This window comes from Sus scrofa, chromosome 2, assembly GCF_054392235.1.
Source record: "Sus scrofa isolate SSC_HxYL_T2T_F1_AM1 chromosome 2, Sscrofa_HxYL_maternal_Yorkshire_Landrace_v2.0, whole genome shotgun sequence".
Lineage (NCBI taxonomy): Eukaryota > Metazoa > Chordata > Mammalia > Artiodactyla > Suidae > Sus > Sus scrofa.
In genome coordinates, this window is record NC_139384.1 from 542288 (window position 1) to 554124 (window position 11837).

Below are 11837 nucleotides of genomic sequence, written 5' to 3' on the forward strand. Positions count from 1 at the left end.
TATTTGGGACCCAAATCCTTAAGAAAACAAGAACTTTAGAACTAAGATGTGTTTGTTTACTAAGGGTGACACCAAGGCTTGTTTACCTGCACTCCTTGGTGACATGGCAGCAGGGGCAGATTCTTGGCTTGGACGGGGAGGTCCCCAAGCAGAGTGCCAGGGGCCTGCTGCACTTTGGGTGTTTGGCCCACGGCTCCGGGCCTCGTGTGGCTTTTCCCCTCGGCACGTCATCACCCGCCTCCCTGGCCAGGTGCACACACCTTGTTCCCCGTCCCGTCCCCACGTGCACCCAGTCTTCGGCCGGAACCCAGGAGGGATCTGGCATCTTAGGTGCGGTCGGGTCTGATCCGAAGGGGCGGGACTTTCTTTCTGGGAAGCCTGGTCTCCTGAAAGCCTCTTCTGCCCTGAGCGGCCTAAGGGCACGCGACCAGCCCTCCTCGGTGACCACAAAGCACCACGGGGGACCGTGCTGGCGGAGAGCCGGGTGCTTGGCCGGCCGGCCGGCCAGAGTTCTAAGTCCTACCAGGTTCAGCCCACTCCTGCCCCTTCCCCTCCAGGCCTGGGACAGCTGTGGTGATGGCACAGCCCCCAGCCAACAATAACGGTCGCTAGTGGGCCTGCAGGACTGGGAGAGCCGGCTCAGCAGGTCCCCGAGCACCTGTGCCAGGGGCCACCCCTCCTTGGTCTCAAGGTCCTGCCTGGTAGGCCCAACCCGTTCCAGCTCAGCAGCGACCCAGGCCCAGGGCCGCCAGGATAGCAGGTGAGGCCAGCCCCTCCGGGTGGGCGCCCGGCGGGTGGGGGCTGGGAGCCGGCCCCCTGGGAAGAGGATGGCATTCTCCCCCAGCCAGAAGGTCGCGCACAGGCCCTACCCCCCGAACCCTCTGCAGCCCTCCCCCACCGGAAACCCGGAGTCAGGCCTGTGCCCCCAAAGGCGTGTTTGGGGTTGCCTGTTGAGAGGAGGGCCTCCCCGTGCCCCCACCCCCGCTCCCCGTCACTCCCCCACCCGCGGGCATTCCCGCCACGGAGTTCCATGCCATCTTCTAGTACGTTGCATGTTTATTGTTTAAAAGTGGGGGGACAAAACACCTTGGAGACGCCTAGGGGAGAAAGGAAAGTTACCCCACTTCTAGAGATAGCCACTGAAAATATTTCAGCCTACTTCCTGCCTGGCTTTTTCCTGCACACATGTTTTGGCGCCTTAAACCGGGATCCTCAGGCCGGCCCCCGGACTTTGGCCCTGCTCGGGAAGGGTCCCCAGAGTCATCTCCACCCTACCGTGCGCTGGGGCTCCGCCAGGACAGACACTCGGGGGTCTCGGGGCCATAAGCTGGGGCGGGTAGGCTGCGAGGCGAGCACCGGGCCACCAGGGCAGCGCCGAGAGGCGGGGACACGACAGGGCCACGGCGACGGCTCCGCCCGGCCAGCCCCGCCGGGGTCTCAGTGCCTCAGGAGGACGGCCTGGAGCGCGGCAGGTGTGGGAGGCACAGCTGGCAGGTAGGCACCTCTCAGTCCTGCCACCCGAGAAGGCCCCCTCGGCCCCACCCGCCCCTCTCCGCCACTGCAGGGCGCGGGGATCCTGGCGTGTGCCTGAAAGGGACTCCAGTGCCCCTTGGGTGCAGGGGTGGAGGTGGGAGCGGAGCTTGGCCCCCAGGGTGCGGGGGTGGGGGGAGGGCGGAGGCCTTCCTTCCCTGCTCCCCGGCCCGGGGCCCGGCCCGGCCCGGCCCGGCGCAGCTTCCGGCTGGGACAGCCCTCTGGTCCTGCGGAGCCGGAGCCGGCAAGTCGCCGGCGGGGTGGCGCACCGGCCGCACACGGGCCGGGGATGGCGATGGCGTGAGGGGGAGATGTCGCTGGTCCTCACGTCCCCTGCCCCCATCCTTTCTCAGACCTGCCCTCTTTGACATCCCCCCCCCCCCCCCCCCGTCTCCGCGAACATGAGCTGGGAGAATCACGGTCCTGGGAGAGGACCCCAGAATCCCAGGTCGGGGTGTCACCGCTGGGGTGTAGCTTGGGGAAATCTGGGGTTGGGGCATTAGGGAAGCACAGGTGGTCTGGTTAGGGGGCAGGGCGCCCCCAGGGAAGGACGCCGTGCAGAGATTCTGGGACTTGGAGGAGGGCGGTCCGGAGGAGGGCAGAGTGCTAGCAGCAGGGGCTGCTCAGCCGAGACGCTGAGGTTGTTCCAGACTAGGGCTGGGGGAGGCACGCAGCTCCAGGCTGGACCCTGCACCTGCAGCCCTGGGGGCCTGGTGCCGGTGGGCGGGGCTGCAGGCAGGGAGGGTGGAGCTTACCCGCCTGCCAGCTGGCAGGGCCCTGAGGCCCAGACTCAGGGGTTCTGGGATCGGCTGGGATTGGCTCAGGATTGACTGAGTCCTCCCACTGGCCTAGCCGGCTGAGCCCTGTCTCTTGGTCCCCAACTCTGGGACCTGTTCAGCTCCTCTGCGGCTGGCCTTTCCCTCGCCCATGCTCCTGCCCCCCCCCCAGCCCCCACCTGGTCATTTGCCATCAGGAGACCTTCTCTAGCTGCCCCCACCGCCCCCGAGGCTGCCCCTCCCCACTGCATATCCTCTCCTGCACCTGCCCCCACCAGGGAGGGCCACAGCCTCTAGCTCCCTGGGTGGCCCTGAGCCTGCACCCCTGCACCCGTGACACCTTGTGCCCGCAGCCATACCTCCCCCAGCAGCCCTCCTCCCCACCTCCCCATGGGGCAGGGAGGCCCTCTGCTCCCTCCGGGCTCCCCACTGCTCCAGCTTAGCCCTCAGCCGCCCTGCACCTCCCCCTCCCCCGCATTTCTTCTCAGCTCAGCTCAGGCCCTGACTCCTCCTCGACTTCACAGCACCCAAGGCCGAGGCCCTGCCATGGCCAGCCCTGGGAAGCCTGGAGCTGGGGAGGCCCCGGAGGAGGAGGGGGAGGACGAGGGCCAGGCCCTAGGGCCACTGGCAGCGATGCTGGAGCAGGCTCGGGAGCTGTTTCTGCTGTGTGACAAGGAGGCCAAGGGCTTTGTCACCCGGCACGACCTGCAGGTGAGTCCCCTGCCCCCAGAGGCTGCCCCACCCCGGCGCTGACCTTGGCTACTCAGCGCTGCCACCTTGCCTGGCCAGGGCCTGCAGAGCGACCTGCCCCTCACACCGGAGCAGCTCGAGGCTGTGTTTGAAAGTCTGGACCAGGCGCACACCGGCTTCCTAACAGCTCGGGAGTTCTGCCTTGGCCTGGGTGAGCTGCCCCGGAGTCCGCCCCGCACCCCACTGCCCAGAGGTGCTCCGTGGCACATGTGTGACTCTCTGGGGTCCCCGGCCCACGTGGACGGCAGCCTGTGCCTCTCCCTGCCTGCCTCTGGGGTCCATGCTGGTGTCTGTACACACAGGAAGCCCCCCCACCCCACCCCGACACTGTGGCGAGTGCAATGCCCTGCCCCCCAAGCCAAATCCAGGTGGGGCTGGGAGCCGGGCAGTGCCCATTGTGTCCTGCACCCAGCGTCGACAGAATAAGGAAGAGAAACAGGAAACTGGGCTCCAAGCAAGGGCAGGATACGGGGAGGGGCGGGCTGAGGGTGGTCGTCCACGGCCCAGACAACGCCCCCTCCCACGCCTGCAGGGAAATTTGTGGGGGTGGAGTTGGCCCAGGGCGCTCCGCCCTCCCAGGCTCCAGAAGAAACCTTCGAGGCGGGCTGGTCAGATGCGGAAGGCACCGGGGGCTCCCTGGAGGAGGAGGAGGAAGAGCGAGTCGGTTCTGCACTGGAGCAGCTGGGGGTGGCCCAGGTCCTGGGCAAGTGAGTGACCCCGGCCCAGCTCCCAGCACCCTCATCTGCACGCCGCCTGGGTCACTTGCGTGTCTGTCCCCCGGCAGGGTCCCTGGGCCAGGTCTGGCCCAGTCCTTCCCTCTCAGCTGCAGGTACCGCGAGCTGAGCGTGATTTTCCCACAGAATTTGCATTTGAGGAGGCAGCAGTCACGGCTGCGCCCAGCGCACGGCCCGGTACACAGGACACCTGGCCATACAAACGCCTCGCACACACAGACCCCTGGCAGGGGCAAAAGCATCCAGGAGAGGGATGCCCTGCTCGTCCAAGGCTGCAGTGGCCTCTGGGGGGGCTTACCCTTCAGGGTGGGGGGGGAGCGAGCCCCCCCCTTCAGCTTCCACCCCTGCCCTCCCCCCGCAGACAGCCGGCCATTCGGACACTTTGGACCCGACTGCAGCGTGAGCGACCCGAACTGCTGGGCTCCTTCGAGGACGTTCTGTTGCATGCCTCGGCCTGCCTGGAGGAGGCAGCCCGAGAGCGGGAGGGCCTGGAGCAGGCGCTGCGGCGGTGAGGGCTGGGGGACCTGGCGGCAGAAGGGCCAGGCGGAGGGGCTCCGGAGGCGGTAGAGGCGGAGCCGGGGACGTTAGCGCTGGCAGGTTCCAAGCAGCTGTCTCACCCCGGTTCCCCGAAGGCGGGAGAGTGAGCACGAGAGGGAGCTGCGGTGTCTGTACGAGGAGATGGAGCAGCAGCTTCGCGAGCAGCGCCAGCGCCTGCGCCCTCAGGTGGGCCCGCAGCGCCGCCCCACGCCCGGCCCCGCCTTCTCCGATGGGGTCCCACCCGCACCCCTGCCTCTCCGCCGCCGGCGGAGGCTCAGGGGTCCCCGCGCCTCCTAGGACCTCCCCAGGGAGGAGCAGAGAGGCCGCCTAGAGCTGGAGCTGCAGAGCCGTGAGCAGGAGCTGGAACGCGCGGGGTTGAGGCAGCGGGAGGTGAGCGGCTGCCGGCCGGCGCGCCCCGGCCCCGAGGGCTACACAGCGGCCCGGCCCACGCCCCCATCCCCACCGTCACCCGCGCACTCCCGGGCATCCTTGACGTCCTTGTGACCGGGTTCCCAGCCCGGGAATTGCTGGGAGTCGGGGGCAAACGCAGCACCCTGGGGACGTGGGGGGTCCTCTCCAGCCTCGATTCCCGCACCCCCCAGTTGGAACAGCAGCTGCAGGCCCGGGCCGCTGAGCAGCTGGAGGCGCAGGCGCAGAACGCCCAGCTGTGGCTGACCAACGAGGCGCTGCGGACGCAGCTGCAGGGGGCACAGGAGCAGCTCCGCAGGCTGGAGGGCGACAGGCAGGGTCGCCGGGAGCAAACCCAACGGTGCGGAGGGTCGGAGGGTAGGGGGAGGCTGGGGCGGGTGGTGCTTAGGTCTTCCTACTCCCCACCCCAGCCCCGCTTCCAGGTGTCCGTGGGGCACCCAGGGAGCCTCCCTGCATCCCAGTCACCACCTCTCTCCTGCAGAGACATGGTTGCTGTCTCCAGGAACATGCAGAAAGAGAAGCTCAGCCTCCTGCGGCAACTGGAACTCCTCAGGTGCGTCAGGAAGGGGTCAGCCCCCCCCCCAAGTTCCGAGCTCCCAAACGATCCTGACCACGGCCCCATGCTACTGCAAGGGAGTCCTTCCTTGTGTCTGCCCGCCATCCCTCATGCTGCAGCCCTCATCAGACACATGTCTTGTGGTCTGGGGGAGTGCCAGAGCTCGCATTCCCTGCCCAGGAATGGTGCCCCTGGAGAAATAATCCTTCTATTTCCTAGGCAGCTGAACACAAGGCTACGAGACGAGAGGGACGTCTGTGAGGCCAAGCGGCTGGGCAGTAGCCACAGGAAGGCTCTGACCACGGCCCCTCTGCCGGGCCCTCCCTGCTGCTGCTGCTGCTGCTGTTGCAGTAGCTGGGCTCGCCCCCCCAGACGGGGCTCTGGCCACCTTCCCAGTGCCCGATGACCAGGCCAAGTGACTCACTGGGTGTTACTTGGTTACTCAGAGAAACGGCCCCTTGAAGGTGACTCGTCATGGCCAGGGGCTGCCCATCCGGGAAACGGGTTGCCAGTGGACTGTCTGGCCCACCTGACTGGCAGGCATGAAGGAACTAATCTGGGGCGGTCAGGGTCTCATGTAGCCCAGTCCCATCCCATCGAAACCAGCAGAACCCCCTCTTCCAAATAAAGTCTACTGACCTTAACCTCCTGGGCCTCCTGTGTGTGTGTGTGTGGGGGGGGGGTGACCCACAGCATTTGCGAGGTCCGTGCAGGACTCTGGTCATGATCCCAAGCCCTCAAAAGCCCTCACAGAGATGGAGGGGCTGAGGGAAGCCACTGTTTCCTACGAAGCAGCAAGCAGGGCTTCCTGCCCGGTCCCAGCCTCGGTCAGCCAGCCCCTCCCCATGCCCTGGGTGGGAGAGCTCAGCATCCCCCCAGGCTCGGAGTCCTGAGTGGAACCGCCTATGTAGACCTGGAGCCGTTCCCCGTGCCTCTGTCCTGCCTGGGCAGCTGGGAGCTGCTAGCCTGAGCCCCAGGCAGGGCGCTGGGGACGAGTGCTGCCCACTAAGGTCTCACGTATCCTGCCGGACTGGCTCCAACCGATCGCGCAGACTCAGTCCGCATCTGAGACCCCGCTCCCCTCCTTCGGCCGGCTCTGGCTTCCCAGTCCAGCGGGTCGGCAGGCTCAGCCCTTTCTTCCTCACCCCTTCCCACCACTCCCAGGCCGTGGCCCACCGGCCTGGACTCTCTCTCACACCGGCCTAGCCCTCCCCTCCGGGCCCTCCTCCAAACTGCGCCCAGCGTGCCCCCTCAGCATCGGAGCGCGCCTCCAGGAGCCCGCGCAGGCCCGCAACTGTGCGGTCGACCCCCGCAGCCTCCCGCCCCGTCCCCCGGCGCAGCCCCCCCACCCGGAAGGCACGGGCCCTGGTGGGGCTGCGGGCGCCCTGGGGCCGCGGCTCGCCGACCTCCGCCGTCTCGGGTGGACTCGCAGCGCCTGCAGGGGCTGGGGCCCCGCCCGCCCGCGCGCGCGGAGCTGCTCCGACCTGCCCCGCGTCGGCGGCCGTGGGCGGGGCCTGCGGGCCGTGGGCGGGGCCCTGGGCGTCCCGGCGCGTCGCGCTCACAGGCCCCCGCCGGCCGCGCCTTCTCCGCGCTCGGAGCCCCCGCCCCCGCCGCCGCCGCCGCCACTGCCGCCGCCGCCGCCGCCGCCGCCGCCACTGCCGGCCTCGGACGCGTGGACGGTGAGTGCGCCGCCCGGGCCAGGCGGCCGGGGAACAGCGCGCGCGCCTCCCGGTCCTGCAGGCCCTTCTGTCCCCAGGGAGACGGGCGCCGGGAGGCCGAGCGGGCGGGGGGTCCGCCGTGGGAGGGCGAGGCGCCTCTCAGGTCCTCGGACAGGCCTGGCGGCCCCCTCGGGCCTGGAGCTCCCCCCGAGCACCCCACTCACGGGGCACGGACACCGGCTCCCATCCCTCCGCCTGGCGCAGGTGGGCGGGCCGTCTGCGGCGCCTGGGCGTGGGGGGCGGCGGTGACTTCATCGCCATGACGCGCGAATTCCTCACCCGGCCTGGCGGGAGCGGAGTCGGGGTCCCCTGCCTTGGGGCGCGCGCCGCGGCGGGCCCTGCTGGGGTGCTGGGGGCTGGGACGGGGGCAGCTGCCTCCCAGGCCGCGGGAACTATTTCTGGCCGGCCTTTCCCTGGGGGATCACCTCCGCTAGGCACTCGCTCCCGGAAAGAGGGGGCCCCTCCTCAGCCGGCCGCCCGCGCGGTGGGGGCCGGATCTGGGTCGGGAACCAGCTGGCCAGGAAGCCTGGAACCTCAGAGCAGGCCCGAGAGCCGGGCTGCCGGCGGCGGGGCTCCTGTGCCAGGGGTCTGCGCCTTTTTTTTCTGCCCAGGCTGCAGCCACAGCTGCCTGGTGGGGAAGAGGCAGTGACAGGTCTGGAGCCAGGGCTGAGCAGGGTGCCTGGAGAAGGCGTGAGGCCCCTCCCAGGATCAGACTGTCCAGAAATGTTCTCTGTCCTGGCCCGCCCTCGCCCAGACCAAAATACCGGGCCTGCCGCTCCCCTCGCAGCCACAGCGAGTGGACGCTGCCTGCTCTGGAGCCCGGCAGGGTCCACTGCCTGGCTTGGCCACAGAGAGGGGTGACAGGGTCCTGCCCATCCAAGCTGAGTCAGCCTGGTGTCCTGCCCTTCTAGCAGAGCCTCCTCAGGAATTCTGTCCACCTGTCTCAGAGAGGAGCGGTCCCCAGCAGCCAGGTGAGTGCTGGGCGGGGCCGGGTGAAAGTCCACCTTGGGGCGGTACTGTCTGAAAGCGTGGCCCCAGGTGCTGAGCGGGGCCTGGGCCGCACTGCCCCCTGTCCCTCAGGGTGGACACCCCAGGACAGAGCGAGCGGGGCACCTCTGGGGTGTCCCTGGGGAGGAGCAGAGCCCGCGGCGGTGCTTCTCCCTGGGGTTGGTGTGGCTGTCCTCACCGGTAATGAGGACCAGCACGGGAAGGCCCCCCAGGCCTGCCACCCGCCCGCCCTGGGGTGGGGGGGGAGAGGCAGGCCTGCCCTTGAACGGAAGCCTGAGGGGCTTCCCGGAGGCCCAGGACTAGGCTCGAGAGGGCAGCACAGCCTGTCTGTGAGTGGCCTTCTCCCCTCCCCTCCAGCAGCCGCTAGGTTCCTGCCAGCCTGTGACGTGGGGCCCGGGGAATGCTTGGGGTGGGGTGGGGAGCCTGCATGAGCTCACCCCGAAGGTGCCTGCTGGGGCTTCCTACCCTGGCTGCCGGCAGGGTGAGTCAGCGGGTGACGGCTGGGGGTCCTCCACGCCCCCCTCACGGCCCGGGGCTCTGGGCAGAGAAGCTGGCCTGGGGGCAGTGGGCCCTCCCTCCCTTACTGGTACTGGGGATGGGGGCTCCTGAGCTGCGCTCCCAGGAAGTGTCCCCCTTCCCACGGACACTCCCAGAGCCTTCACCAGCCAACTGGGACTGGTCTGGATGTCTGTGTCCCCTCCTTCTGTCCCCACTGGCATCTCCCAGGCCGGCCCTCCCCTGTTCCCTGCCCCAGGATGGGCGAATTCGGCGAGAAGGGCGCGCCATGCGGCACCATCTGCCTCAAGTACCTGCTTTTCACCTTCAACTGCTGCTTCTGGGTGAGGAGTGGGCCCCCGCTTCCCGAGCCCGGGGCTCAGCCCGTCTCTCACACCCGGGCCAGACGTGGTGATTGGTGTGCACTGCCCGCAGCTGGCTGGCCTGGCCGTCATGGCAGTGGGCATCTGGACGCTGGCCCTCAAGAGCGACTACATCAGCCTCCTGGCCTCGGGCACCTACCTGGCCACAGCCTACATCCTAGTGGTGGCGGGCATTGTTGTCATGGTGACCGGTGTTCTGGGCTGCTGTGCCACCTTCAAGGAGCGGAGGAACCTGCTGCGGCTGGTCAGCAGGGCGCGGCTGGCATGGGGGTGGGGGAGGGGCTGGGGGACCCTCGGGGACAGGGTGCCGGCGGGGGGCGGGTGGGGAGCCTGCCAGGCTGCCTGGGGCTGGCTCTGGGTCCCCGACAGGGCTGGAAGGGAATGCTGGGCACTCCTGGGGCTGTCCCTTCCCACCTGCCCAGCCCTGCGTGTCCCCACGTCCCCGCTGTGCCAGCCGAGGGAGGGCACTCGAGAGAGCATGGGGGCCTGCTGGTCCTTAGCCTAACCTGCCCTCTGGAGCCCTCCCTCTGGTAGCTTGAGAGCTGAGGGTGGTGGCGCTGCTCTGTTGTGCCCGGATGGGGTCTCTGTACCCCCCCACCCCCACCTCACGGGGTCCCTGCGCCTCCCCCAGTACTTCATCCTGCTGCTGCTCATCTTTCTGCTGGAGATCATCGCCGGAGTCCTGGCCTACGTCTACTACCAGCAGGTGCGCGGCTGGGGCGGGCCGCAGGGGCGCGTACACGCACAGGGTGTGCACGCGCATGAGCACGGACACGCACGTGCCCTGGGAAGGAAGAGATGCACACAGGCAGGGACACGTGCACGCGACCCCACAGGTTCCATGCTGACCGTCGTGTCGTCAGGCCCTGGAGGTGGGACCGTGTCACCAGGGAGGACCCCCACAGGGGTGGCCAGTCTGCCTGCAGCACCCAAGCCACCCACCTGGGGGCCCCAGTGTGCCCTCCCTGCCCCCGACCCCCCACCCCATGCCATCTGGGTGACGTTCCCGGGCACCTGACCCACCCCAGGCAGCGTCTGTCTCCAGACCTGTTTGGCACCTTCTGCGCCTCTCCCGTCTGTGCCCATCCCCGCGCTGCCCTCCTCCCCGCTTCTTAGTCTTTGTGGCTGAAGCTGTCGCCACCTCGCCACAGCTGAGTGCAGAGCTCAAGGCGAACCTGAAGGACACTCTGAGCAAGCGCTACCGCCAGCCGGGCCACGAGGGTGTGACCAGCGCCACGGATAAGCTGCAGCAGGAGGTCGGTGGGTGGCGCCGGGCGGCGTCTCCCCTGACGTCTGTCGGAGCCCTGGCTGCTGCGGGGGTTGTGGGGAGGGGACGGGGCTCAGCCCGGGCCATGTTCCCGTGCAGTTCCACTGCTGTGGCAGCAACAACTCCCAGGACTGGCGGGACAGTGAGTGGATCCTCTCGGGTGAGGCAGGCGACCGTGTGGTTCCTGACAGCTGCTGCAAGACGGTGGTGGCGGGCTGCGGGCGGCGGGACCACGCCTCCAACATCTACAAAGTGGAGGTAGGCCGGTGGGGGCCCTGGCACCCGGGATGCTGGAGGCGGGTGTCCCCGCACCCGAGGGGCCCGGGGCTGGGGAAGAGGCCCCCCCTACCCTCGACGCGCCGCTCACCCCCACTCCCACCCCAGGGCGGCTGCATCACCAGGCTGGAGACCTTCATCCGGGAGCACCTGAGGATCATCGGGGCTGTGGGCATCGGCATCGCCTGTGTGCAGGTGCGGGCGCGGGGCGGCGCGGGCGCGGGGCACGGGGCGGCACGGGCACAGGCGCGTGCTCATGCCGGCTCTTGGCTCAGGTGTTCGGCATGATCTTCACGTGCTGCCTGTACAAGAGCCTGAAGCTGGAGCACTACTGACCTGCCCACGGACCTGGGCCCACGCCTGCACCGCAGCTTCTCAGGATGCGCTGACTACTGACGGCTAGGGGCTGCGGTCCCAGGACGCGGCTCCTCCCCTCCCACACTGCCAGGGAGGTGGTGTCCTCATGCCAGGGCCCACGACCGTGCCATCACCGCGACTCCTGGGGACCGCCAACCCCAGAGGGAGCTTCAAGTGCCTTTAGCTGCCACCAAAGTCCCACGGCCCAGCCCGGTCCCTCCTGCCTCTGGGGTGGCTGGGGCTTGAGCTCAAACCGTAAAGGCCCCATGCCCGCTGCCCTCTCCTTTGGGGTATTGTTCCCTGATAACCTGGCTCCGTCGCGGGGCTGGTCTGTGCCAAGTTAGGCGGAAGCTGGCCAGCCCGGGGCCAGTGCCAGGCGGCAGGCAGCAGGTGAGGAAGCCGGGTGCCTGCCTGCTCCAGGAAGAGCAAGAGCCCTCCCGGCCTGGCCTCTGCGCCCACTTACCTGCTGCTCCCACCACCATCTAAAGGCCCAGATGGACGGCCACATGCTGACGCCCCCTCCGGGGCAGGGCAGCCCTCTGGGCCTCCTTCACTGCTGTATCCCCATGCCTAGGACTGCTCCTGCTTTGTGATAGGTGCTCAATAAACGCCTGTGGACCAGATGGCTGAACTGAGTGACAGACACGGCCCTCAGGGCCTTCCCGTCCACTCACCCAGCGCCACAAGGGACGGGGCCAAGTGTGAGCCTAGGACTCAAGGGAGAGGCGGCCAGTGGCAGGGACAGCTGAGCACAGGCCTTGGTGCAAAGCCCCAGCCATTCTCAGACAGGAAGTCGGTGGTGTGGCCAGAGCCCCAAAGAGGGAGTGGGGACACACTCTGGGTGTGTGTGGCCTTGGGGCCACTGGGCAGGGACCAGGTACAGGGGGAGGGGAAGGTGCTGGCAGTGGGAGCCAGGGCCAGAAAAGGGCGCTAGGCCTGCAGGGGCAGCCAGGATGTGGCCACCGCGCCCCTTCACCCTAGGGTTTGCCCAGCTCCTCTCCACCGCTGGGGCAGACCTCAT

General features: G+C 68.6%; 2 protein-coding genes across 18 annotated transcripts; both read left to right on the forward strand.

The window, feature by feature from the left end:
• The first annotated feature begins 642 nt into the window (after positions 1-642).
• Positions 643-5956, forward strand: CRACR2B (calcium release activated channel regulator 2B). Of its 13 annotated transcripts, none has more exons than XM_085009098.1 (10): positions 643-760; positions 2795-3017; positions 3096-3207; positions 3589-3763; positions 4152-4298; positions 4423-4513; positions 4625-4717; positions 4930-5096; positions 5218-5309; positions 5532-5956. In XM_085009098.1, the coding sequence occupies exons 2-10, from the start codon at positions 2853-2855 to the stop codon at positions 5537-5539; spliced, it is 1050 nt and encodes a 349-aa protein (XP_084865224.1). In that variant the 5' UTR covers positions 643-760; positions 2795-2852; the 3' UTR covers positions 5540-5956.
• Positions 5957-6921: 965 nt separating this feature from the next.
• On the forward strand, positions 6922-11439 carry CD151 (CD151 molecule). 5 transcript variants are annotated; one of them, XM_013989692.2, is made up of 9 exons: positions 6922-7234; positions 7942-8001; positions 8765-8877; positions 8969-9160; positions 9548-9622; positions 10068-10172; positions 10283-10441; positions 10568-10654; positions 10735-11439. In XM_013989692.2, exons 3-9 carry the CDS (start codon positions 8794-8796, stop codon positions 10792-10794), a joined length of 762 nt encoding a protein of 253 aa, XP_013845146.1. In that variant the 5' UTR covers positions 6922-7234; positions 7942-8001; positions 8765-8793; the 3' UTR covers positions 10795-11439.
• The last annotated feature ends 398 nt before the right edge of the window (positions 11440-11837 follow it).

Coding starts and splice junctions, on each gene's coding strand:
- CRACR2B (XM_085009089.1), top strand. CDS start 2,697: ATGGGGCAGGGAGGCCCTCTGCTCCCTCCGGGCTCCCCACTGCTCCAG. Junction 3,764..4,151: donor GTGGCCCAGGTCCTGGGCAA/GTGAGTGACCCC, acceptor CTCCCCCCGCAG/ACAGCCGGCCATTCGGACAC. Junction 4,299..4,422: donor CTGGAGCAGGCGCTGCGGCG/GTGAGGGCTGGG, acceptor GGTTCCCCGAAG/GCGGGAGAGTGAGCACGAGA.
- CD151 (XM_013989692.2), top strand. CDS start 8,794: ATGGGCGAATTCGGCGAGAAGGGCGCGCCATGCGGCACCATCTGCCTC. Junction 8,878..8,968: donor CCTTCAACTGCTGCTTCTGG/GTGAGGAGTGGG, acceptor CACTGCCCGCAG/CTGGCTGGCCTGGCCGTCAT. Junction 10,442..10,567: donor CCAACATCTACAAAGTGGAG/GTAGGCCGGTGG, acceptor CTCCCACCCCAG/GGCGGCTGCATCACCAGGCT.